Genomic DNA, 24536 nt, shown 5'->3' with positions numbered 1-24536 from the left:
AGACATCACAATTTCATGACACAGAGGAACTACAAATAAAGGCTGATTAACTTGTTTAATGTAAATCTCATCTGTATCTTAACTGGCAATAAAAATCAATGAGATCTTGTTTGTATATCTCCCAACTAGGCAAGACTAAAGGAAAAACGTCTGTTCAATAGATAGAGCAACAAGCACAGAAGACAAGTAAGTTCTTAACTGTAAGCACACAAATTCATACAGCCGAATCCTGAACAAACTGTACCTACCCCAGAACTTGGTAGCAGACTTTGGTAATCCTAAACAGTCTTCTCTCCTAAGAAAAACAGTACTGAATTGCTAGTAAGTTACTAAAACCAAAAACCCTATGTCTCTGTATTCACAGCCCACACAAAGCTTAAAACAAATAAAACCTGTTGTTTTGCTATTGGTGCTAATGCATTCTCTGGTAGATTTTTGTTACGTGATTCTTCACACATCAAATTTCTTCAGAAGCTGTCCAAACAGCTACAGAGCTGCAGCAAAAAGCCACTGTTACAGACCAGAGAAAAAAAAATAATGTCCCCGGAAATCTAATGATGTCATAAAATGCAAATAATAATAATTTTTAAAAATGCAGTGAGTAGAAAAGAGCTAATCAAAAAACACGCAGAGATCCTGTCGTTTTTGTACGCATTCCCCGTCACAGCATTTCTGCTGCTAGCTGTTACTATCTGGGAGCCGTGCCACAGATGGGGAAGATGTCAGAGGTCTCCCATCTGCACCCTACGTTTCCAGCTACAGGAAAAATAAATCACAAAGTCTGCGAGGCAGAATGAGCTGAAAGACAACCCCTACTACCGGCTGACAGAAACACCCATCTGCACCGGTTGTTTCACTCTCCAGCCTACCTCGCTTTGCCACCTTTGAGCTGATGGCTGCTCGCTTCCTGCCCCGAGTGTCTGCTCAGGTCAGTGGCCGCACACCTCTGCACCCCAAAGTCAGAGCAGTTTAACCAAAACCAAACACGTGCACCAGCTATCTCAGCCTCACATACGGGTACACCAGAACTGGAGAGCCACACGGAAGAAAGCTGTCCTCTCGCACGTGATGGAAAGGTCAGAAATAACGCTGTCAGACTGCACGCACGCTGCAAGATGGAGCTGTGGTTCAACACGTCGCTGCTGTAGGACAGATCTCTTGCTACTCCTCCTCCTAGCACGGCTGATTTTTAAGATTTGACTAGAATATGTTTTGTTGCCAGGGCTTAAGGATCTAAGTGATCAGACAAGATTGAACAATTTCTCTCCATTTCTTGTTTTAAATAGGTGGCAGTGGCTTGATGTAATACTGATTTTAAAAGTTTTATGAACTCATCATGAAGGCAAGACCAAGATTTTCATCATATTCATTATTCCAATTGTTTGGGCAACGAACATACTGTAATGGAAAAACTGTGATCTTCACTACCTGGCAAACAGCAGAATTCTGCCAGCTTGTGGATAAGGGCAACCCTGATTTAATAATACTGTCACCAAAGTTTAAACATGCTAGAAGAATAATGTTATACCACAAAGCTATGGGAAAAAATGCTCAAGTGACTAATGCTCAAAAAAAAAGAAGCGTGGTGCTTCCTTCTCCAGCAGCAGTGTTTATTTTGCTTACTAACACATATCAGATACATTTTTGCACTTAAAACACTTAATTGTATGTACTAGTCCTCCTGTTTTCATCTGTCAAGTTTACCGGCCACACAAACTCTTCTTTCCCTTCTCTATCTCTGTTCAGAATCTTATCCAGCTTTAATTTACAAGTGAGTTAAGAATAAAGCAAGGAAAGCATTAAGAGTCCTAGTCCTAACTCTAGTGAGTTGGTATTTTTATTATGCTAAAGAAGCTGAATTAGGGTATAAATAAACTCAGTATTCCTAACCTTGTGATAATCTCAAGTTTTCACTCAGTTCTCCCATTGTAATGTTACACAGGTGCATGTTCACAACATTCAGAAAATATAATTCTGGGTATCCGTGTGTTTCACAGAAGAGTCACATAGTTACTAACAGGTTCAGGTTCAAATCCCACAAGTTTTCCCTTTTGAAACCCACACTTGCAACCAGATTTCTCTTATCATTTCAAGTTTTCTCAACATCTTCCTCTGAAGCCACGTGACATTTCTACCTTCTCAGCTGCAACTCTCAGCATTCGTTTCCTTTCAGCACTCCAAATACCAGAGTACTCCTCGCTCCCAGATCAAATAAGAGCTTCTGATGAATTATTGTTTTGATACTGCAAGACAAGCCTGACCATCTTTCTGAATACATTATTTCCAATTCTAAATCCTTACTTCAACCACAAATGTTAACTCCTTGTCATAATTTTTAAAAAAAGTCTCCAAGTGGGGATTTAGTAGTCTTTCTTTTAAGACATCCCTTTGTAATAATTTGATGATAGAACTATTTTATGTCTGCATTAGCATATCCTTAGGGCTGAAATTTGAAAAATAATAGAAGAATACTTTTTTTCTTAATGGTTTACAGAAAAGGATAAATTTGGAAATTCTTGAAATTGAAATACAAAAATTTTATCATTTTCCCATAAACACCCACAACCACTCCTGCAATTAATGTATTTTATGAGTGTGAAAAAGAGAGTGAGTTTAGAAAACATAGTTGAAGTTATACAGACCACAGTTTATTTTAAAACTATATAAACAAAATCAAATACATAAGATTAAAAAAAAAACATTTCAGAATAGGTTGCTACATTTAGATCATATTATTGAACTCATAGTATTATCAAAACATGGTACTACATGAACCGTGTTAGGTTTCAATGTTGCAGTAAGTATGAAAAACATGTAGAAAACCTACTTGCCATCAGATTAATTAGTAGTTACAAATGTGCTGTAAAAGGAAGTCCGTACATAACAGTTATTTGTTTCAAGCACTTTTCATACTGGTTGTTCAGTTTGACAGATTCCTGTACTGCATGCTTTAGATCCTCTATCTCTTCAAAAAAATCCTAGGGAAAAAAAAAATCACTTTAGTTTCTTTCAAAGACATTGTCAGTAAGAGCTGGTCAGCATTTCAGTTGTTTCCAAGTCCAAAGACACTTGATGTTTTTATTCGCGTATGGCCAAGTTATGCAAACACAGCACACAACAATCAATTATAGCCACACGTAACAATTTAAAACTTTGCACTAAAAAGGCAATGCAAATACAATTTAAATTTCTTTAGAGCGCGAAATATATATCAATAATTGAAAAGATGCAAGAGAAGGAAAAAAAAATCTTGATTTATCAGAAGGCTACAAAATAGCAGTCCAAAATGACACGGGGAATAACGTCACAAATTCATCTCTGCAAAAATATAGTAAAAGCTAGCAACGCAAGAACAGAGCCAGAAACACTGTAAGCTCAAAAGACATCTGAAAAAAGGCAGTGAAGAACTGAAACAGAGAGGTTTCCATGAGAGCCGAAAAAAGACAAGGCCAAATGAGACAAGAAGTAACATTTCACAATACATGCAAAAGCCAGCCATTAGCAGATAACACACCATTAACTCTGAAGAAATGAATGCTGCAAGATTATAAAAAAGGGAAAATAAATAAGAAGAGATACGAGGAGACTACACTATGAACAATAATGTTAGCATTTGAACAAGACGATACCAGAGCATAAGATGGGAAAAAAAGATACCAAAAGAATACCTTCTTTCTCTAAATTTGGTATCTTTTATATATATATATATTTGGTATCTTTTATATATATATTTTAGACCTTGAATTTCTTTATAAGTTAGTCAGATCAGTTTAGAACCTTAAGTACAGCTACACTTTGTTAATGAATTCTACTTCAGATCTATAATTTATGATTGCACTATGCTAAAAAGTTTGATATTCAAACGGATAAGAATTATGATGCATTATGATAGAGTATAAAACAGACAACTTTATCCAATGGATTCAACTAGTTCAGATAAAAGCAATTTACAAGAAAGCAGGGAATGAAAAAGAGCAATATGTAAGGCTACGCAGAATGTAGAGACAGTCCAGTAAGAAACCCATGTAAATTAATCCCGTTGAATGTCAGCCTACATGGTTCACTTCTTCAGATTGATCCTTTTGTAATTATATTATCTCAATTCATAACCTAACAAGTATTTCTATCTGTACCTAGTTTAATTAGGAGATAAGCTTTACAGAAATAAACTTCAATTATTATAAGTACTGATGGTCTATGGCTTAGACAAGACTATTTTCTGTTCAGCTTCCCCAGCTCAAGTCTATTGAGTAAAATTCAGATGCTTTGTAAGCAAAGTCAGAAGCTGTTGGCCAACACAAGGACAGTAAACAGAATATAATCACCCAAAACTAGATAGGATCTCTTCATCTTCTCACATAATTTCAAGAATTATTAACTTTTCACCCTTTGTCCTTCTACACCTGTAGGGACAATCTACCATGAAAACTTCATGGCCGTCCCAGAACTTCTGCCACAGAAATAATTTTGATATGTTTAAGTTCACAAGAAAATAGTTCTCCTCTCACTGACATCAAGAAGCAACAGAAGTAATTTGCAAAAGTATTTTCACTGTCTGTGCAAATGTTTTTGGAAAGGAATTAGGACATTTACCAGCAGTTTCATTTTTAATCTTTTAACAGAAGACAAAAAATCTCTTGTGAAAGAAACCAAAGCATCCAAATATCAATAAATAAATAAATAAATAAAAGCATCTACAAGAAAATCCAGCAGTTTGAAGTAAAATAAAAAAAAATGGTATTATTCCTTATTATTCCTCTTCCTTAGCCATGCAGTATTTGATTTTTTAATGTATTTTGCTTGATAACAGCGTATGTTCAGCCTAAAGATAAGTTTCAGAAGAGACCGAAAAGTTAGTTTTTCAAAAAATCACCTGTTCTTAAACTTGTCCTAAAACAAATTACCTTGTCTAATCCAGCTAATTCATTTTTTAGTGTTCTCCTTTCTGTAGACAACTTTTCATTTTCTTTCTTCAGCTTTTTAATCTCCTTCAGCAACAGCTCTATATTCAAATAACAAAATATAGACTTCAACCATTACAGTCAACCTCCCCCTCACATGAATCATATTACAGCTAAAGCGCTGCCTACGTTTTGTGATATTAGAAAATTATGGTTCAGCTTTTTAAAGTACCTTTTTCACAAAGTGATTTATTCTTAAGAATTGGCCTGGCACATTCCCAGCTACTATGAAAGGTGACAGGATCTGCAAATTGGATATTTCTGCACAGATTCTTAGAATGTGGGTTATCTTCCTTTAAAAGTTGCAAAACACGCATCACAGCTTGATTACCTTTTTCTGACTTATGAGAGGGTCACATCAGCCAACGCTGACAGCTCGCTTCCTGAAAATTCTACCTACATTATATGATCTCCTCAGCTTTTGGGGGTTTTGGTTTTGATTGTTTGTTTTGCTTTTTGGGGTGTTTTTTAAATGCTTTGAAGTGGATCAGGCTTGCACCTTAACTTGTGGATTTTGTGATGCAAGGAAGACATGCTCAAACCAATATTGCATAGATTTATCCCATGTTTTAAGGCTAAAAACATTTTATCTTCTGGATCATTTTCTGACAACCAAATAATGGAGTCACTAAGTTTTGTACATGTAGAACTTAATAGAATAAATAATAAACACTACTCATTACAGCCATGCCCTCCCACCCATGATTATACTGACATTCTAATTCCAGAAAGGGGGGAAAAAAACAGCAAAAATTTATTTTTAATCACTAAACCAAACGCAGAATTGGATCCACAGATACATTAAAAGGGCATCTCATAACCAATGCAGGTTTTTCAAAAATGAAAAACATTTTGGATTTTGCACACTGAAGTAGAAGAAATAACCTGGAGTATGCCTTTGGATCAGAAGTGAAATGCATCCCCTCTGGTGGGCATACTGGAACATCACAGAATTACCCGTACCATTACCTAAATACTTAGTGCAACAGGATTCCTTCTTTTTAGATACGTCTTTGCAAGACGTTACTTCTTTCTCTGGAGTTTGACTTCTTTTTCTAGAAACAGCACCGGTTCTCCAAGAAACCTTTTTACGTTCCAATTGCTCAATTCTTTGCCTCTGTTCTTGAAGATTATGCTCTAGCTCATGAATTTTAATCTGTCAAGAAACCAATTTTTTTTTAAATGCATAGAACAAACAGAGTTCATCTGAGTACAACTGGAAACATATCCCGAATGCAAACCTACATTCATCCAGAAGTGTCTGAAAGTAAAAAAAAAAAAAAAAAAAAAAAAGAAGATACAGCAAATGAAGTTTTGCATACAACAGAAGTGTTTTAAAAGAGATCTGTTACTGAGTGCTCACACACAAGAAAGGAGAAATGTACACAAAGATACTAACCCTCTGTCACAATACAGTGTCCTTTATGGCAGCAACTGCCATCATCTAAGAAAAGGTAGATATAATCTAGCCATAACAAAAATTCATCTACAAACAAATACAAATGAAGCACATATTCACAAACTCCTAGAAGGAAATTAATTATACTGGTCAGCTGTGATGCTTGATCAATATCTAAGGAGGCAAAGTCTACCTGAGGCGGCTTCTTGGACCACTCCTAGCCACACAACCCCACCTTTGCTCCAGTGATGCTATTCTCATTGTACAGCAAGCCAATGGATCTTGCTACCTAACAGGAAAATATTTGCCTTTTTTGGTTAGATTGCTGCTGGATTCCTGAAATAAATCAGCTCACAAGACATACAGAAAAATACCAGGACTGGTGCAACAGAGAGAAAATGTCTATACAGTTGGTAGGAGGGGTAGGCAGATGAGTAAGGAAAAAAGCAAGGAAAGAGACCGAGTTACAGAAATACCTGAGTTCACTCTGAAAGTGAGCATACAGATTATTTTCTATTATTTCGACAGCATGGGAAACAGGAGGAACGAAAATGAGTATGAAAAAGAAAAACACGGTCCATTTTGCAAACCTAAGAATTATTTTTCATTCTGCTGAAAAGCTTATGTTTATTTGATAACTCCTCCTACAAATTCTACTTACAGTGAGATTTGCAATTGCTTCACTTTGTTCCTGGTTTGTTTTGATTTCTTTAACAAAACGCTTCTGTAGGTTATTATACATCTGTAGTAGACTAAAACAGAAGAAATGCATAAATTGCAATAAAATACGAAAGCCAACAAAACATGTGTCCTTTATCACAAAAGTATTCTAGATGTCCCAAAGAAATCATTTGGGCTGCATTTTGCTGTAGAGACTCGTAATGGCAATATTGTTATGAATGAAGTGTGACCAGCAACACGGGAAGAATAAGCACTGCAAGAAACTGCAAGGCAAGAGGCAAAAGAATGGTCTGTATCGGCGGCAAAGAACTGCTGTCACTCAGGCTGAGGACCTTGTTCTCCTCTCCAACCCATATAGCCACCCTCAGCACAAACCACTTGTTGAGGGGAGACCCATGCACTAGCAGCAGGAGGGTGGCAGCAAGTTTGCAGACATCTATCACGTATGGCACTTCTCCCAGTTAGGAGTATAAAAGACCACTTCTAAAGGATATGAAAAAGATTGCTCAAGCTAGTTTTCTAGCTTTCCATTTCTAAAGGATTGCTCAAAAGATTGCTCAAGCTAGTTTCTTGGCACCCATCACGAACTCAAAAGATGACGGGAACTCAAAAGGCAGCATCCCCACCTCTCCATTCTACTCCTAATCCTGGCTAGATCACTTGAACACACCTATCTCACTGCTTCTGAAATGAAATTCTGAAATTCTGAAAGTGAATGAAACCTATGACACAATGAGTGCAAATGGGCAAAAATCAATGTAAAACCTATGTATATTTTAGGTTTACGTAAGTTCTATCGGCAGATTTGAAAGATTAATATTACTTTTCCCCTTGATATCATCCTGCATCAAGTTCTGCTACACTGATTTCCCACAGTATTTCATAGCACTCAATGTACATTCATTGCAGCAATCAAGCAGTAGGGGCTGCCTCTATCTACGGAAGTTCCACAGCCCAGAATCCATTTCCGTAAATGGACAAAAGCCTTTGAAAGAATGCAGCAGCCTGTTATGTACATTTTATGTAGCAGGCCTAATTGCTAAAATGTTTCAACATATATTTTCTTAAAACAAAAATCTATCTTTTGCATCAAAGAAGCAGTTCCTAAAGTTTATATTTAACATTAGTTGGCAAACCAATAGTGTCTCACTTCTAAAGTCAATTAAGGCTGAAATATAGCACCACTTGTGTGGCTTATTTTGAAAACAGTATCAGCCTATAGATTTTTGTATACATATAAAATCGAGCTATATAAAATGAGCTATGGAAGCTCCCACAGAAGAGAAAAGGAAACTATATAACTTTGATTATTAAAAATCTACCCAAAAAGTCATGTATGCAGTCTATGCATGTATACATAAAACACATACATACATGAAGGATCTTACAATTTTTCTCAATGAAAGATTTGTCAAAGAAATCCATTTTGTTCGTTGTTCAGTGCTATTTTCAAGTTTAATTTAAGATTTAGTATTTTCTTTTAAAATGTAAATAAAATAATTTTCCAATCTGTTTCAAAGGGAAAAATCAGCTTCCAGGGAAGTTAACAAGAAGTCTGTTGACCCAACCGTGAGCAACATATTCTATCCTACAAAGAATAATACATTTAATTCTGTGAAGAAAAAATTTCCAAGAACTCACCTGACACTTTCACCCTCTAGATTAAGATCCTTGCTGTATCCACCTTTATGCCATAAGTGTGTTTCTGTTTGAACCTGAACACTTAATCAAAATAAACATGACTTAATAAAATTAGATTTGACAAATTTAATTGGAACCATACAGAGCAACTGAAAAAGGCTAAATTACTTTTCAGTTTGATTTTACAATAGAGATTTCCAGGCAGGATCATAAACACACCAAATTTTAACTTGAAAAATTTTGTAAAAATTTTTATGTAAATCCTGGCAGGACACTTTTCAGAACAGTAGATCTACAGTTTTTCAGGTACTCAGGGTCACAGTTTCCAAGTGTTTTAAACAGTACCCATGCACTTTAACTCTCTTACCACTCATTGCTCATTGGCAAAATACACTAGAACTCTTTAGTTAGACACAGAGAGCACAATGGCTAAGCAGTGCTATTACTTACTGATACTAAAACTGTTTGTTTTACTACAACAAGGGCAATTTTGCCCAAGTTGCCCCAGGCATCCTTCACTCCTTTACCTGCCTCCAGCATTCTCCCTCCCCCCCATCCTATTCATAGACAGCCGCTCAAAGTGTGCAGAACAAATAAGGCCCAGTGCATCTGAGGAATAACAACATACAAGTCTTGAAATCCTGCACTTCTTTTGACAAAAAAAAAAAAGGAAATACCAATTTGACAATTAATTCTTACTCCCTGCTCGTGACATAGTCACGCATTAACTGCTGCAGGCGCAGCTTTTCTTGAATCTGAGCCAAATTATTTTCCAGCTCCTTATTTTTCGTTTGCAGCTTTTTCAGCTTCTTGAGTAACCGTTCGTTTTCATCACTGAGCTGAAAGGCAAGAGAGTCAGAAAAGAAAAATCAAGCAACGTTTTCGGATCACGTGTTAATGGAATTGATAACGGTTCTGATTAAAAGTCTCTCTTGTGAGCTTTGCTAAATTTACCGTGAACTATGTAAATATATATATTGAATGGATATATAATATATATATATTTTATATATATATATATTATATATATTATATATATATTATATATATATATTGAATATATATATTGAATATACCATGAACTATGTAAATATATACAAAGCAAAATAGCAGAAAAGTAATTGGCTTCAAACTTTATACTGAACTTCATATACTGAACTTAAATACGGTTCCTTGAAGGTGTATATTAAAGGCTTCTCACTTGTCTGTTCTTTAGTGAATAAGGCAAAATGGGTTTGTATTTTAAAATAAATTGCAAGGGGATGAAACGCAAGCTTTCAGCGACACACTTCTAAGCAATATCTGCAACTAAGCTCACGTTTATCTTCATTTTAGCGTCACTGAAGCTGAAAGACTGCTCCATAGTGTCATGAGGAGAATTTCTCCACGCACACTTGCTGAACCTAGCCCGGCAGCTCCACCCCCGACCCAAACACCGCCAGCAGCAGCGCCCAAACCCGGCTGCCCCTGAGCCACAGCCCCCGTCACCAGCCGATGCTCAGGCAGCAGGGGCCGAGCACCGAGAGCCCCTCGACGCCAGACCAGCCCCCGAAGCTACCGGCAGCGCCTTCCGAGGGCTTGCAGGCAGCGAGGCGGGGCCCACTCACTTGCAGGCACCGGTGGGCCGACGGCAGCGCCATGGCCGGGCCGCTGCGCCCCGCGGGGAGGCCCCGACGGTCGCCACGGCAACGGCGGGCACGGCCCTGAGGCGGCCGCGGCTCCCGGGGCCGCGGTGTTACCGATATTAGCTGCTTTCTCGTCCTTTATCTTTTCGTGTGTGTGTGTATTTGTCACGGGGTGTTCACGTAGCAGCAATCCCAGAGCGCCTGGGAGGAAATGGCGTGCCCAGGCGCTGGCAGCTGCCAGGCCTCGCTGTCCCTGAGGCTTTCTTCATGGTTTCCCTAACTCCAGGAACAGCCGAACCACTCTTGCTAATTTTTGGGGCCCCAACAAACCACCTTGTCCCCAAGTAGCCTGGCAACAAAACTGCTACTCTGATCAGCTACTGGCATTGACGAACTAGCAACTGAAGCTTAGTACTGTAAAAGCTACAAAGTCTTTTTATTGAGGAAAAAAAGCTGGATGTAAACGGCTACAGTAGCAGTACAAAGACAAAAAAAGAAAAGAAAAAAGAGGGAGAGGGGTCATAATATAATACACCACAAGCTGAACACAAGCCAGCAGTGCCATGGTGCTGCAGAAAGAGGCAAACCCCATTTTCTGATGGAGCAGCAACATCCCGAGAGGCGATCACTCAGCTCCACTCAGTTTTAACCAGCACAAACCAGATCTCGGGTAAGGTCCTGAGAGGAGTCTAGAAAACAGGAATAAAAGCGACACGAGGCAGAAAATACAGCATATCAGGACGGGTTGAAGTAACTGTTTAGTCAAGAAAACAGACTGCCAAGAATCATTGTAACTCTCTTTTTAATCTTTGGTTATTGCAACGGATGGTAATAATAGTTCCTTATATCCTCTACAGGAAGGAAGAGCAGAAATAAAGTTGCTTTCAAACAGAGATTATTTCAGTTGGATGACAGGGAAAAATTCCTTAATATGAAGGCAGAAGAATATGTGTAGTTCTCTCTCCTTCGCTACAGGTTTTCACAAACGGACCAGGGAAGCCACCTAGCAGGCATGACTTGGGATGCAGGTATAACTAACATGCGCAGTGTACTGGCGTACAAGTAGACAGAGACCACTTTAAAGCCTCTTTTAGCCCCACATTTCAATGATTCTGTTACTAACTTTAAACAGTAAGCTTAGAAGAAGAGAATATCCATCTATAATCCTGATATTTTGCAAAACTGTTTGCAGCGTGGTGAAGAATGATTAGCACAGTGGTCCCCAATGCATCCAACATACCAGTACCTCATAGTGTGAGTACAATAACTATTTTTTCCTCAACATTGGGAACGTCAGGGGTAGTTATAATTGATAGTCATAATACTATAGAAGGCAAGGCCACTTGAATATGGTTATTTTATAAAGAATATGCAAGCATTGTTATGACTTATATTCTGATACCCAAGTGTTTGGGATATTTTTAACACTACTGGTGGAGCACTAAAAGAAGAGGAGGAAGCACAGACAGATTAAGTCAGGGCTTCCACAGAAACAAGAGCAGGCACAGAACGGGCAGCACTGGACAGAACTCAGACAGCATCCTAGGTAGGTCAGAAGTGGCAAAGAAAACGGGCCCGCAGTATGTCTTGGGTCATTCTCAGATGAGAAAGCTGCAGACCCTTTTTTTTTTGACCCTTCCACAAACACAGTAAATAGGAGCAGACAACAATGCAGCAGCTATGCATGCTTTTTAAGATCCAAATACTTTTCAGAACTTGAAGATGTTACCAGCAGAACGCCTCTATTCAATGGACTGGAAAACGATGTTCAGAAAAGTAGAGAAATGAGTGAAGAGAGCTAAAAGGGAAACTAGAATCCTTGATTTCTGACTTAGAAACTGAGCTACACAGCCTCCCTCTGTCCTGCTTTTCCATAGCTGGTATGGGAATTGAAGATAGGCGGAAGAAGATGACAACAGACAGGTTTCTGAACTATGCACCTACACCTGCAAGGAGTCTGTGTAAGATTCAAATTTTAATCAAACAAACACTGATTTAAATGACAAACAAATAAATAAATCCAAAGCTACTTGTATCTTCAAACTCTTGGAAAAAGCTACAGCTGAAGCTCTTGTAGGCTTTATCATGCACACTATGAACAAACACTTTCAAAAGAGATCATTGATTCTGGGCGGCTCCACTTCAAAGCAAGCATCCATTCTTCCAAATTAAAGATACCCAATAGATCTGCAAAAACAGCCCAAGGCTAGGTAACACGAGACATCAGATGTCAAAGCATTCAAAATCAAAAGATAATGTTAGCCTCCGTGTATATACAAACTACAGTTTATACAAACAATAAATGGATTTTCTGTACTTAATTAGGAAAGAATATTTTCCAGAGATTAGCAATACGCAATTTTTTAAAAACTTGTCTGTAAATGTATGAAATGCCATTAAAATACTTACTTTTCATTGTAAATTATTACAGCAGAAGCATTTCCCTACGCTGTTACTCAAGCACTTTGTTGAACACACTCTTTTTTTCCTTGCATTTCTGTTTCTAACTCAGCTTGGTATGAGCTGAGACACATTTCATGCTGGCACACACCAATGACAATGTCATTGATTCCAGTGGTGTTGAGCCCGCTACTTATTGCCAAGCGGCAGGAATGTGACCCGTAGCATTTTTTCAGATACATGTGCACCAAAATCATTGATTTAATTTGTCAGAAAATCTCTGAGCACAGGATTACTTGATGCAACCCCATCATAACTCCAAGCATAGCCTTTTTTCCACACAGATTAAAGGACAGCGTATGTCATTTTGACCCTCACAAGACTAGCCTCGTGAGATTGTCCAGGAATTAAATTCTCCTGTGAAAATCTACATGCCTTCGTAAAAACACACAGCAATTTCATCTGCCTCAAATGAATCCCACTTTTATCCACCAGCTGTATCAACGATGACTCGTGAGTCCCTTTCAGTTTGGAAGACGGCAACACTAATGCATTCTTTCTATCCATATATTGGGTTTATGTGGCAAGGTTTTGGTAGCAGGGGGGCTGCAGGTGTGGCCTCTGTGTGGAGAGCCCAGCAGCTGCCCCATGTCAGATCAGAGCCAGCTCCAGCCAGATCCAAAAGGGACCTGCTGCTGGCCAGAGCTGAGCCAGGGAGCGATGCTGGGTGGGCCTCTGGGAGAGCAGATTTAGAAAAGGGAAAAAGCCAGCTGTGCAACAGCAGCTGGGAGAGAGGAGTGAGAACCAGCCCTGCAGACCGCAAGGTCAGTGCAGCAGGAGGGCAGGAGGTGCTCCAGGCACGCAGCAGCAGTTCCCCTGCGGCCTGTGGAGAGGCCCCTGGTGGAGCAGGCTGTCCCGTGGGAGGGACCCCATGTGGAGCAGGGGCAGAGAGCGACCCTAACGGAGCAGCGGAGATGAAGTACTAGGGAATGACCACAGCCCCCATTCCCCATTCCCCTGGGCCGCTCAGGGGGAGGAGGAAGAAAAGGGTAGATGGGGGGGAGGTGTTTTTAGTTTGCTTTTAGTTTCTCAAGTGTTCTGGTCTGGTAGTGATAGGCAATAAATTACATTAATCTCCCCACACTGAGGCTGTTTTGCCCACGATAGTAATCGGTGAGTGATCTCCCTGTCCTTACCTCAACCCTTGAGCCCTTTCCATTGTATTTTCTCCCTTTCCCTTTGAGGAGGGGGAGTGAGAGAGCAGCTATGGTGGAGTTCAGCTGCCCCGTGGGGTAAAACCACCACTACCCATTAGGCTCTTTGGCCTGTCAGCACTGCCAATCTCACAGACAAACCCCTGTTGAAACATCGTGGAACCTTCCCTCAAACAGGGAGAAGCAGTCTGGCTTTCCTGAGCCACGGCACAACCACAGATGAGAGCTAAATAATATAAAGTTCAGAATTCAGTTCAGAAGTTGAGTAATATTTCCTGCATATCAAGAGAAAAATCAAAGGAAAAAAAAAAAAAAACATGATTGGATTTACAGAATTAGAAACAATAAATCTTTTCTCATAATACATAAGAATAACAGGACATCAATTTAGCCTGAAAGTTGAAAAAGCCAAAGGTAGGCAACAGTTTTTATACAAAATTAGGCTACAGAGATCCCTGCCACAGCATACTGACAGAAGTTCTGTATCATGTTCAGTGATAGAAAAAACAGGTTATAAAACTAGTTTTTTTCAGCTTTGTGTTTGTTAGTACTTTCAGCAAGAAATGTTCAAAAAATTATACAGGCTTGCATGTGGCAGAGACTGTCTGCCACTTCTCCCCTCAAGGCCAGGAGAAAAGACCCACACCTTATTCTACACCCAGAGATATCTAGGAAAAACAGTAACAGCTCAAGACCATATTACCTTGTCCCCAGATCTCCCTCTGGAGAGGAAAACCACCTTTCAAGGGAGAATCAAAGGCAATCACACCCCAGGAAAGCTATCTCAGCTGTCCTTCCTGGAAGGGAAAATTTCCCGGAGTGACTGAACCAGTTTGAAAACACTGAAGGAGGCCACTTCACCATTATCTGTCAGATCTTGAAGCCAAAATCTTGATCTCCACGCTAACGAGCTCCCAGAACAGATTCGAAGGTCACATTCTGCTGGGGAATTTTTGTTAATTTGTGGCAGGAGGGAGAACGTGCACTCCCCGAGCAGTGATCTCGGGGCCTCCTGCATGCAGAGAAGAAAGGCAGTCAGGATGTGACTCTGAATGACAGAAAGGAAACACAGGAAACAACTAACGCACCACAGAGAACAGTGCAGACCAGAGTCACTAATGAGCGGACCAGAGTCACTAATGAGCATTATGAGAAACGGTGCCAGCGTTGGAAATTCCTAATTGTTTCTGATGGAGCAGAACTGGCATCTGCACAGTTCTTCGGGGGAATCCAGCAAGAAATGAGAACGTCTCCTTACAAATTACCTTCCCTTCTTGTGCTCCTAAAAGACAAAACAAAAAGCTGGGCCAAGCATCCTCTCTATCAGCTATAAAATCTATTCACTGCAACACGGCCATTACATTAAACTACTACAGTACCGTAGCACTTTGCACAAACGAGAGGTTTGTCGTCATCAGGTTACAGGCAGACTGTCAGCCTCAAACTTCATTCTTCATGGGATACTGAGAAAAGCTCCAGGGAAAAGGGCTAGAAACAGTAAACAACAATTTTATGTGACTAATCCAATATAATCCTATGCTGTGTAAAAAGACCATCTGTATGGAATCACACTGAAGTGCTTTAATAACAGTGCAGCAAGCCACTGGCTGTCATGCTGAGGAAATGCTCTTTCACACCATCAGGCTAATAATTCCAAAAGATTACTTCCTTTCCACCCCCCCCCCTCTGTTTTTATTAAAGCTGTTAGTCACTTGCTCTCCCATTTAATTTCCTATTAAGAGATCATCCATCAAGCCCGGCAAGTGACAGCTGCGTGTGTCTGAAGACATCTGTGGCTTCCACAGCGATGGCTGGCTAGCCAGAGGAGGTCACTCTCTCTTTCTGTAAAAACTACAACAAATTTTATTGCATCACCGCAGCGTGCAATTACTGTCAAAGAGGAGAATGGCGAACTGTCGGCTGAGGCCTAATTAAACCAATTTCAGTTGCAGCAGCTTCCCTTCCGAGTGACCCTGCTTTTGGTAGTGCAGACCGAGCTGGCTGTGGAACAGGCTGGACCTCCGGGTGGCGCAGACAGCGGCCGCACCGAGAAATACCGTGCAACAGTCCAGAAATGGAAACGAAAGAGGATACCACACGGTATGCCAGCTAGGTAACACGCAAGTCAATAAGGGCTTCACAGCCTGTGAGAAAAGGAAATCCAAGTTTATGCTCTGCACTCCGTTTCGTAACGCGTTTTCCCCTCTGCTGAGCATTCTCGGTCTCGGGGAAGGAAATCCGACCTCTGCGAGAACCAGGTCAAGGCTCAGAAGAATTCAGACCGACGAAGCACCCGAGGAGCACCAGTATTTCTAGTTCATCTAGGATGAGTCTATAGCAAGCCGACGAGATGAAACGCGTGGCCTGTGTGTGTGTGTAGATTATGAAAGGCATGTGAGGGGAACTGGCTAGCACTTAGGGTTATGAAAGATCGGAGGTTACGAAAGACCTTGGCAGCTATGAAAGGTGAGCCAAGAGCCTGATCCAGCAGGCAGAGAGCAACTGCGGCGTACCCTGAACCACACCGATGTTCGACAGCACCTGGCAGCTCACAGCAGCAAGCTCATGCTGCCCTGCAGGTCTAGACTAAGGAAGGTTTGAAAAAACTTCAGAACAGTAGTCATAAAGCAGTCATCACTGAATAGGAGAAGGACAAAGAGAAGTATTGCCATCTCTTCATAGGACTTACTGGCAACTATATTTTTTGCAAAGTACTTTGAAGGGTCTTAAAATAATAGCTGCAGTCAGTAATTTTCTAAGAAGTACTCCTCTTGGCTCTTTAGTTCCGTTTTCCAATCTTTTACCACAACTGGAATGAATTTGTAAAATCCAAGGGTTCATTCGGTTGTTATTTTAGCCTTTGAAATTCAGCCTTCTGTGATCCTTTTACTAATGTTCTACCACCAGAGGGAAAAGAAAGTTGGGGAAATTTTACAGAGCCAGATGGAGTCGCTCATTTTCCAAATGCCACTCACACATTACTTACAAAGAACTTACCCCTGCTTGGAAAAATACTGAGAGGAGCACTTTCCCCTCTTTGCAACAGTATTTCACTGTGCCAGTGATTTCCTACAACCATCTCCAGTGAGGGTATTTCTGCATCCCACCTACTATACCATCATTCACACTGCCCTGTTTGTAAAGCACCAGTTGAAGAGATGTTTCAGATAGCAGCCTAACCACAACAAACTCCAAATGTTGCAGCAGGCCCAAGACACGAGAGAGGAAGCCATCTGCTCTGCATCAGAATAACATCTAGCCAGCTTCTGCTGAAGGTACGCACTGTTTCACCGTTGGCCAAATCAGTAACTAAGAGTTGCTCTTTAAAGGAAAAAGTGAGAAAACACAGATGCTCTACCACGGTCTGAGATGCTTCTTAGAATGCAAAGCCATAGGTAGCTACAGGTTTTCTTTTTTACCAAGTTAAGGCTGTTTTCACTACATCTCACCAGTAAGTATGTTTGTTAATGCCCCAGCACAGAAGCTCTCTTGGCAAGGTCCTGAAGTCACTTCAAGCTGTGCTGAGAACAGCACCAATAAAAGGCACAAATTTCTAAAACCTTGAGGTAGCTGAGCTTAAGGAAGAATCCAGAGCAATTCTATTCCATACTATTCCAAATTATAATATGTTTGTAGGGCTATAGCACCTAGTGAACTAATCTTATATAAGGACAAGGCAGATACAAGGTCTGAGGAAACAAGACTTAGAAACAGAATAATAAGCAAAAGGATTGACACGTTTGGTAATGATTCCTTCAAGCAAAAAATCATAATTTCACACCTTAAGTGAGCCTTTAAACTTTTTAAACTTAGGGTATTAGTTAATTTACCTTCTAAGAGTTCACTGCTGGTTTGTTTTTTTCAAAAGGGGGTAGAAAGCATTTTGCTAAGTAGACTGACAGGGTTGCTGTCTTTGCAGCATCCACTGACACACTGCAGCTTAGAAATTTAAAGAATGAAGTTGAATTCCTGCACTACAATCCACGCAAGTTTTGGCATTTATTTTAGAGGGGAAAAAGTCCAATCCATTTATTTTTTAAAAGTTCATTACTTTTAAGAACTGCATATTGCAGGAATGTTATATCCCTCTCATTCTAGTATCATGTGTCATACAAGATGGAAATATAAGATTAAATAAAAGAAAATAGATCTAGACCTGGGGTCTGTTAGCTTAGAGAGAATACCCGAGCCAATTAAACTTAGCCTAGTCCCTAGAAAATTGACAACTCAGTTTTTGTTCATATGAGGGATAGTGTTGTTGTTATGTACTTTTCTTAACGCAAATACAGCCACCACTAAAGTATTTATGTTCTAGCCGGATTAATATAGAAAACGAAAGCTTCGACCACAAAGCAGGTGCTGAACGACAATAACAAATTTCGTACACTCAATGTATTTGATGCCTTCTTCAAAAAGCTAAGCTGACGGTTCCTTTTTGTGTCCTCGCTCCATCCCCAGGCTCTCTTTTGTTCAATTCAACGTTAAGTATGCATCAGAACAAGTCACTTGGAACAGCCTCGCTTTGGCAGACAGGAGTGGAAGTTCCCAACACTCGCTTGGTGCTGTAAATATTACGGACCGGTTCCTCTCTTGTTCTCTAAGGTGGATTTAGAACTGCTCAGCTCCCTGCCACCGGTCCCTTGCTCTTCTGGACTGGAGCACGCTGTGGGCTGGCCTGTGCTTTGTGGAGGAACCAGTTCCCCACTCTCCTCATCTTGGAGGGATCCAAAGCGATGCACGACACAGCCAACTGGAAACTCTAGACAGTGACCGACTTGTTGCCATGCCCGTTAGCTCTCAAATACTAATAAAATGTTGATAAAGAGCTGATCAACTGCCTCCTTGCTCTTCCTGGTGCCACTCCTCCTCGCACCCCAAGCATGCTGGACCTCGACGCGAGCCTTTTCCCCTCAGCACCCACCACGCCAGCCCCACTTTGCCCCTGCCCCCGGGCAAGTTTCACCCCTCCCCGATAAGGATCGCGCCCTGTCTCCCTCACACAATAGCAAGCCCGTACAGGCGGCCGCGAGAGCTGCCGAGGGCAGCAAAACGCCGCCGGCGGGCTGGACGCGAGGCACACGCGCCCCTCCCGTTTAGCCTAGGGCAGCAAAACCGGGCCGGGGGAGGCTCAGCTCGGGGCCGCCGCCGCCGCCGAGCCCGCTCCCAACGCGGCGCGGCTGCAGGCCCGGCCCGGCCCGGCCCCGCGGCGGCCATGTCAGGCGGGGCGGGACGGGGATGAGGGTGGGAAGGGGGGGGGGAGCCGGGCCGGCGGCCTCCCCGCCGCATCCCGCCCCCCGGGGCACCCCCGGCCCCTCTCCGCCCCCCTCCCGGGGCTCACCTAAAATTAGCGGCCAGCCTCCGCAGCCCGCCTTCCCCGGCCAGCCGCCGCTCCCTCCGCCCCGCAGCCGCTCGGCGGGGCGGTGCTGGGGCTCCGAGTGACAGCGGCCGCCCTCCCTCCCTCCCTCCTTCCTTCCCTGCCCTCCTTCCCTCCTCCTCCGCGCCGCTCCTCGCCGGGGAGCCGGCCCCCGCGCCCCGGCCCTGCCCCGGGCAGCGGAGCCGGCGCCGCCGCTATGAAGCCGTGCGGGGAGGAGGAGGAGGAGGAAGGGGCTGCGGGAGGCGGCGGGGACCCCTGGAAGGAGTGCCTGGAGGTGGCGGTGCAGCTGGCGCTCCGCGCCGGGCAGGTGAGAGCCGCCCCTCGCAGCCCCCCGCAGCCCCGGGGGGCCGCCGCCCGCCTGCGGGCTCGGCGGGACGGGGGTGGGCAGCGGGGAGGGCTCGCCCCGCGGCTGGAGCATCCCGCCCGCAGGCGGCTGGGGAGGTGCGTTTTGGGGGTAGAAATTACAAAATGAAGAGGTGGAGTGGGGGGGGGGGGAGGCCGGGTGTGGGCGCTGGGCTGGTGGCGGGGCTCGGCTCGGCTCGGCGGGGCTGTCAGAGCCGGCAGCAGCTCCTCGCCTGGCCCCCCGGCGGTGAGGAGGGGTCCCGGCGGTGAGGAGGGGTCCCGGCGGTGGTCGCAGAGCCCGGGGGCTGCAGCCGGCCGAAGGACCGGGAGGCGCCTCCGGGCATTGCGGGTTTGGGTTGTGGCTCGGAGGGCTTGGATAGTACCAAACAATATTGTCAGCGTGGATGCTTTTCACGTAACTTTTTCAGTCATCCACCAAGCACTTAGTCCTGTAATGGTTTAGAGCGTTGTGTGTTTACGCGTGACGATGCCAGCGTTTGTGTGGAGAAAAAATAGGTGTGCCAGGGAGGTTTCATCGTCTGGTTATGCCAGTGTCTTCAGGGCGGCCGAAATTCACTGACAGGGATAATTCAGCAGTACCTCTCCAGAGGTGTACGCTGAGATCCGTGTTTCGATGCAGCAGAAGGTTAGTCAGCTCCTGGCCCCGTGGTGTGCAACAGCAGAACTTCCACCGGCTCTCACAGAGCCAAGAAGTGGGATCAGCAGATGAGAAACTGGGTAAAACACAGGTCTCCGCAACATGCATTGCTCTTCTGCTTCCATTCCACTATAAAACACTTCGTACCCGCACGCTGTGACCTTTAGTTCTTCCTTAGTGTGTATCGTTAAACCTGTTTCCCCCTTCATGGACGCACATGCGCATACGCAAAGATTAGCAGAACGCCAGAGGAGAGGGGACTTGTTGTAGTGATACAAGGAGTAAGTGGATAATCCAAATTGGAATGACAGGTCATGCTCTCACAGAATCTCCAAACGGGAGGTTCTCCAGCACGCTCGTTCTGCCAGCCATTTCACAAGGAGGCCTCTCATGACTCAAGCTTCCACACCTAATTTCTCAAAATATCAAGCTTTGAGGATAGCCTTAACCATCTCCAACCATTTTAGTCACCCAGAAGACCGTAGTTGAGCATGTTTTCCTGGAAGAAATAAACATTCCAGAGGACTGATATTTGCACCTTTTCAATTTGCATCAGTTTGCCATTTGCCATTGCTACCTTGCAACTGGCAGGAAATGACTGATTCTTGGCAGGCCAAATTTAAACCAGCCAAGGATGCTGTTTAAGTAGGATTTGAGAGTTGGATAGTAACATTAAGGAATGTTTTTGTAATATTAAAGAATGTTTTTTTGTTACAAAAACTGTCAGAAGTCCTTGTGGAACAAAAGGTACAGGTAGGGCAATATATGTCATTAAAGTGTCAGTCCACTTCCTACTACTCTGAAAAGAAGCTAGAGGTAAGGACACAAAGTGCCATGTAACATAGATTTGATGGGGCTAGATGTACTTTTGTTGAAAATCAATAAAATTGAGTTTTGTTTTGGTCATCAAAACCAGTCACTTCCACTGGACAAATTATCCTTCATTTTCTTCTGCCTTTTCTCCCATCTCTCAGACCCCTCCACCTTCACCTCTGCCCCCACAGATCTGTTTGCACTTTTTTTTTTCATCAGATCTGAGTGCTGTCTCCATCCCTGCAGGAATTTTTCCCATTTCAGCCTTTCTTTTAAGGCCCTCCATTTCTCCCATCCATGGCAGGTTAGGAAGCCGTGGAATCATTAGAAAGTGCCTAAGAGAGTCTTGTCGCAGAGGCCAGCCTGAAGAAAGGCATGCAAAGCAAGATTTTGGGTTTCCAGAAGTCAACTAGCAGTATGGTTCTGTGGTCTCCCCATGTTGCATCATGTTTCATGAATATAAGTAAAATATATCATCTTTCCATCATGCTCTAGAATTGTTTCTTCTAGAATTAAAAGGCCAATAAAAAAACGATTCTTTGAATGTGCATCAAAAGTGGTGTTGCTGGAGTAACTTCCATTCCCAGATTAAAGTCTTTGCCTCTCCTGCCTATGCTACTATGTAGTTCCATTATTCTTACAAAATATCACAGTCTTTTGTTTAACATGTATGGTTTTTTTGTATGTAACCTCTGTAATTGGCCCATATCAAAATTATGCCTAATCCACTCTGTAAGGCCACTTATAACCAGACTTTTTCAGATGTCTCTTCTGCTTTTTATTTTTGAGTAAACTCTTCGCCCTATGTTCATGGGAATACACCCATTGGCTTAATATGTCTTTTTCCTAAAGAAAAGCAAGTACAACTAGTCACTGTACCTTTGATGTTACTGAGCACTGGGTAATATTTACACAGTTCTCTGCAATTACAGTTGGAAAAATTTCCCAAAAATAAGTAAATTTGCGTCAAGGTGAAAACAAGGGTAAAAAACTGAGACTAGAAGCTAGCCTGCTGAAGTCCACACATACTTTGTTTCTTTTTTGAAGGGGTTAGAAAATAATTTCATGAGGCATGAGAGACCTAGCAGAATCCCACATTTAAAAAAATCCACTGGCAAATAAAAATAATTTCAATTTATATTCTTCAAAGTCAAGATTTCTTCCCAGTGTTAGCTCCCAGGGGATATTTTAGGCTATTTTCTATGGAACATAGTTTTTATTTCATTTTATTTATTTATTTTTAGCAAAGCAGATTGGTATTTCCTAAATTATGTGCAGATAGTTATGCTTTTCATCTAGATGTTTGGTTTTACCAGTAAGCAAATACTCCAGGACAACATTGCAAGCATGTAATTCCACCTTGGGGCTCCCAGAAGAGTGTGGTAAGTGCAAGCGGTATGGTGAAATGAAACAGCGAGCACGTCACTGCAGGTGGCTCTCCTGGCAGGTGTTGGGGGAGGAAGCATCTGGGCCCTCTTTCCTCTCCATTTTCCTTTGCATGTCTTCATTTCACAAAGGTGTAAGGAAAGGAAGAGACCGGGATCGTGACTGCACCGAGCCCCTGCAGCTCCATTTCCTCTGCTCCGTGGCAAATGAACAAGGCAGCAGGGGCAGTCCGTTTCTTGCAGTTGTGGTCTTCGTGAATGTACTGGTGTACAGTTCTTGTGATGTTCTTGCATTGTACGAACCCCCAGATGTGCCCTGATCTAGTGGAGGGGCAGCATGGGCTAGAAGTGTTAAACAACACTGCTCTAAATAAACACACTGTCAAAAGTCAGCTGCTTAGAAATTGTAAAGTCATCATAATCTAGGAACAACCTATGATACAGTGATAAAGCCTGGTAAAATACACTTACAACCCAAGTACAGCGTCTTAGTTGTCAATTTCTTTGTACATTGTACAATGGTGACAAGGAACCATCAGCCGTTTTTATTTTATCAACCCATAGTCCCTTTTGTCTTCCACTTACTTTCTGCAAGGACTGTTCCCTAACACAGGAGCTCTGTGTAGCTCCATGCCCAGCTGAGAAGAGCAGGCAGTTGTGGTAGGTATCTACAGACCTTGTTGTAGGGCTTCAACACGGAGAGGAGCTGGGTGATGCTCTCGCCGTGCTCTGCCTGTTCTGTCCCCTGAGAAGCACCAGGCTCTGATACTCCTGGGAGGCAGAGGACTTCTGGGGGTTATTCAGTGTAAGCAGAGTCAAGGACCGCTCTGAGCTGTGTGATAAATTTGGGAAGAATAAAAGCCGCTTCATCGATGATGCAGGGAATACACGTGGTCTTTGCAGGTCTTTGCGTGTTGGGCTCTGACTTGGATTGCATGCCCATACGGGTCAGTACAAACCCACATGAATTCCTTTGTCAGACACGTTTTAGGAGGCCGTGAGGTGGCAGGGACCCGTCCACCCCACAGCATCTCCTGGTTCACTGGGTGAGCTAACGCATGTGTGGCTCCCATTCACTGCTGGTGACCCCAGCACAGCTTCTTTTTGAAAGTAAGTGGTGTAGGCACATTGTAAGTCTGGTTACAATAACGGTAGCACACAACAATCTGGGAAATCAGGGTATTTTTGATAGCTGTCAAGCAGGCAGAACACATCAAGTAGGATCCTGCAAAAATCCAGTTTGGGACCTGGTAACGTTGAGTGTTTTAACGTGTATGCCACATCTAAAACCCACAAGCAGATCCAAGTGAGCACTTCGGAGGACAGGAATCAAGTTTAAAAATGTCGTGCAAAGTATTGCCTTTAAAAAGGAAAGCTCAAGTGCTGGAGCACACAACAGAAACAGGCGATTGCAGCACAGCCCCACAAGAGCCTTCACAGCCGCTCTTCTTTCTGCATCGTGAGCCAGGTGTGACCGCAGTCCCCTGCCGAATGAATGGTAGCGTGTACTGATTTACATGGCTGCACAAATCTCTTCCGTCCACTGGGTGTTAAAACTGAATAGGAGTCAGGCGCACGGCACTGCTAAAGAGAAACTCAGACCCTCTCTGCTGAAAGGAGAGTGCAGGGCAAGAAATGCGACGTGGTATTCCTCAGCTTTCTGTCTACGTGACGCAACACATCGAACGCGTTATGTAGGCAGGACAGAAGTAAAGAGTGATGAAAATACAAGGCACGAGCATAGCAGGTGCTGTAGAATAGGTTACACAACGCGGCTGAGATGGTTGCAGTGTTTTGGATTGTGCTTTGGACTGCAGAGCAGCCTGAGGGCCTTCCTAGAGCGGCGCTTTTATGACGGCCGTGTGGTTAAAGCGTCGAGAAAACCATAGCAGGGCACTGGGGGAATGAAAATGATTAAGTGAATGTTTTGGTATACAATAATGAACTTTTGCTAAAGTTCAAACTGAAATGTTTTAATCTGGCCTCAGCAGCTCAGTAAAGAGGCAGAACTAATGCTTTGCAGCTCGTGAAGCAGAAACATTA

At 42.7% G+C, this 24536-nt stretch overlaps 2 protein-coding genes across 5 annotated transcripts in view; one reads left to right on the top strand and one right to left on the bottom strand.

Annotated features, from left to right (window-relative positions):
* The window catches only part of MPPE1 (metallophosphoesterase 1), a 32499-nt gene extending 13128 nt beyond the window's left edge, over nucleotides 1-19371 (bottom strand). Inside the window, exons 1-3 of one of the 4 annotated variants that reach the window (XM_080580352.1) lie at nucleotides 19260-19370; nucleotides 4905-5002; nucleotides 2828-2978 (exon numbers count right to left, since the gene is read on the bottom strand). The gene's annotated coding sequence lies outside the window, so the exon portion shown is untranslated. Of the gene's footprint in view, nucleotides 1-2827; nucleotides 2979-4904; nucleotides 5003-19259 lie in introns of all 4 variants that reach the window. The other 3 variants (XM_080580355.1, XM_080580353.1, XM_080580354.1) reach the window with 3 other exon arrangements.
* A 69-nt stretch (nucleotides 19372-19440) lies between these two features.
* IMPA2 (inositol monophosphatase 2) overlaps nucleotides 19441-24536 on the top strand; it is a 22522-nt gene continuing 17426 nt past the window's right edge. Inside the window, exon 1 of the mRNA XM_080580367.1 lies at nucleotides 19441-19602. Coding sequence (XP_080436493.1) covers nucleotides 19492-19602 — 111 coding nt within the window. The 5' untranslated portion in view covers nucleotides 19441-19491. The remainder of the gene's footprint in view (nucleotides 19603-24536) is intronic.

The sequence above is a fragment of the Anser brachyrhynchus genome (genome assembly GCF_964034855.1).
Source record: "Anser brachyrhynchus genome assembly, chromosome: 2".
Classification (NCBI taxonomy): Eukaryota; Metazoa; Chordata; class Aves; order Anseriformes; family Anatidae; genus Anser; species Anser brachyrhynchus.
The sequence above is the reverse complement of the archived record's forward strand: the minus strand, read 5'-3'. Positions and strand labels throughout refer to the sequence as shown.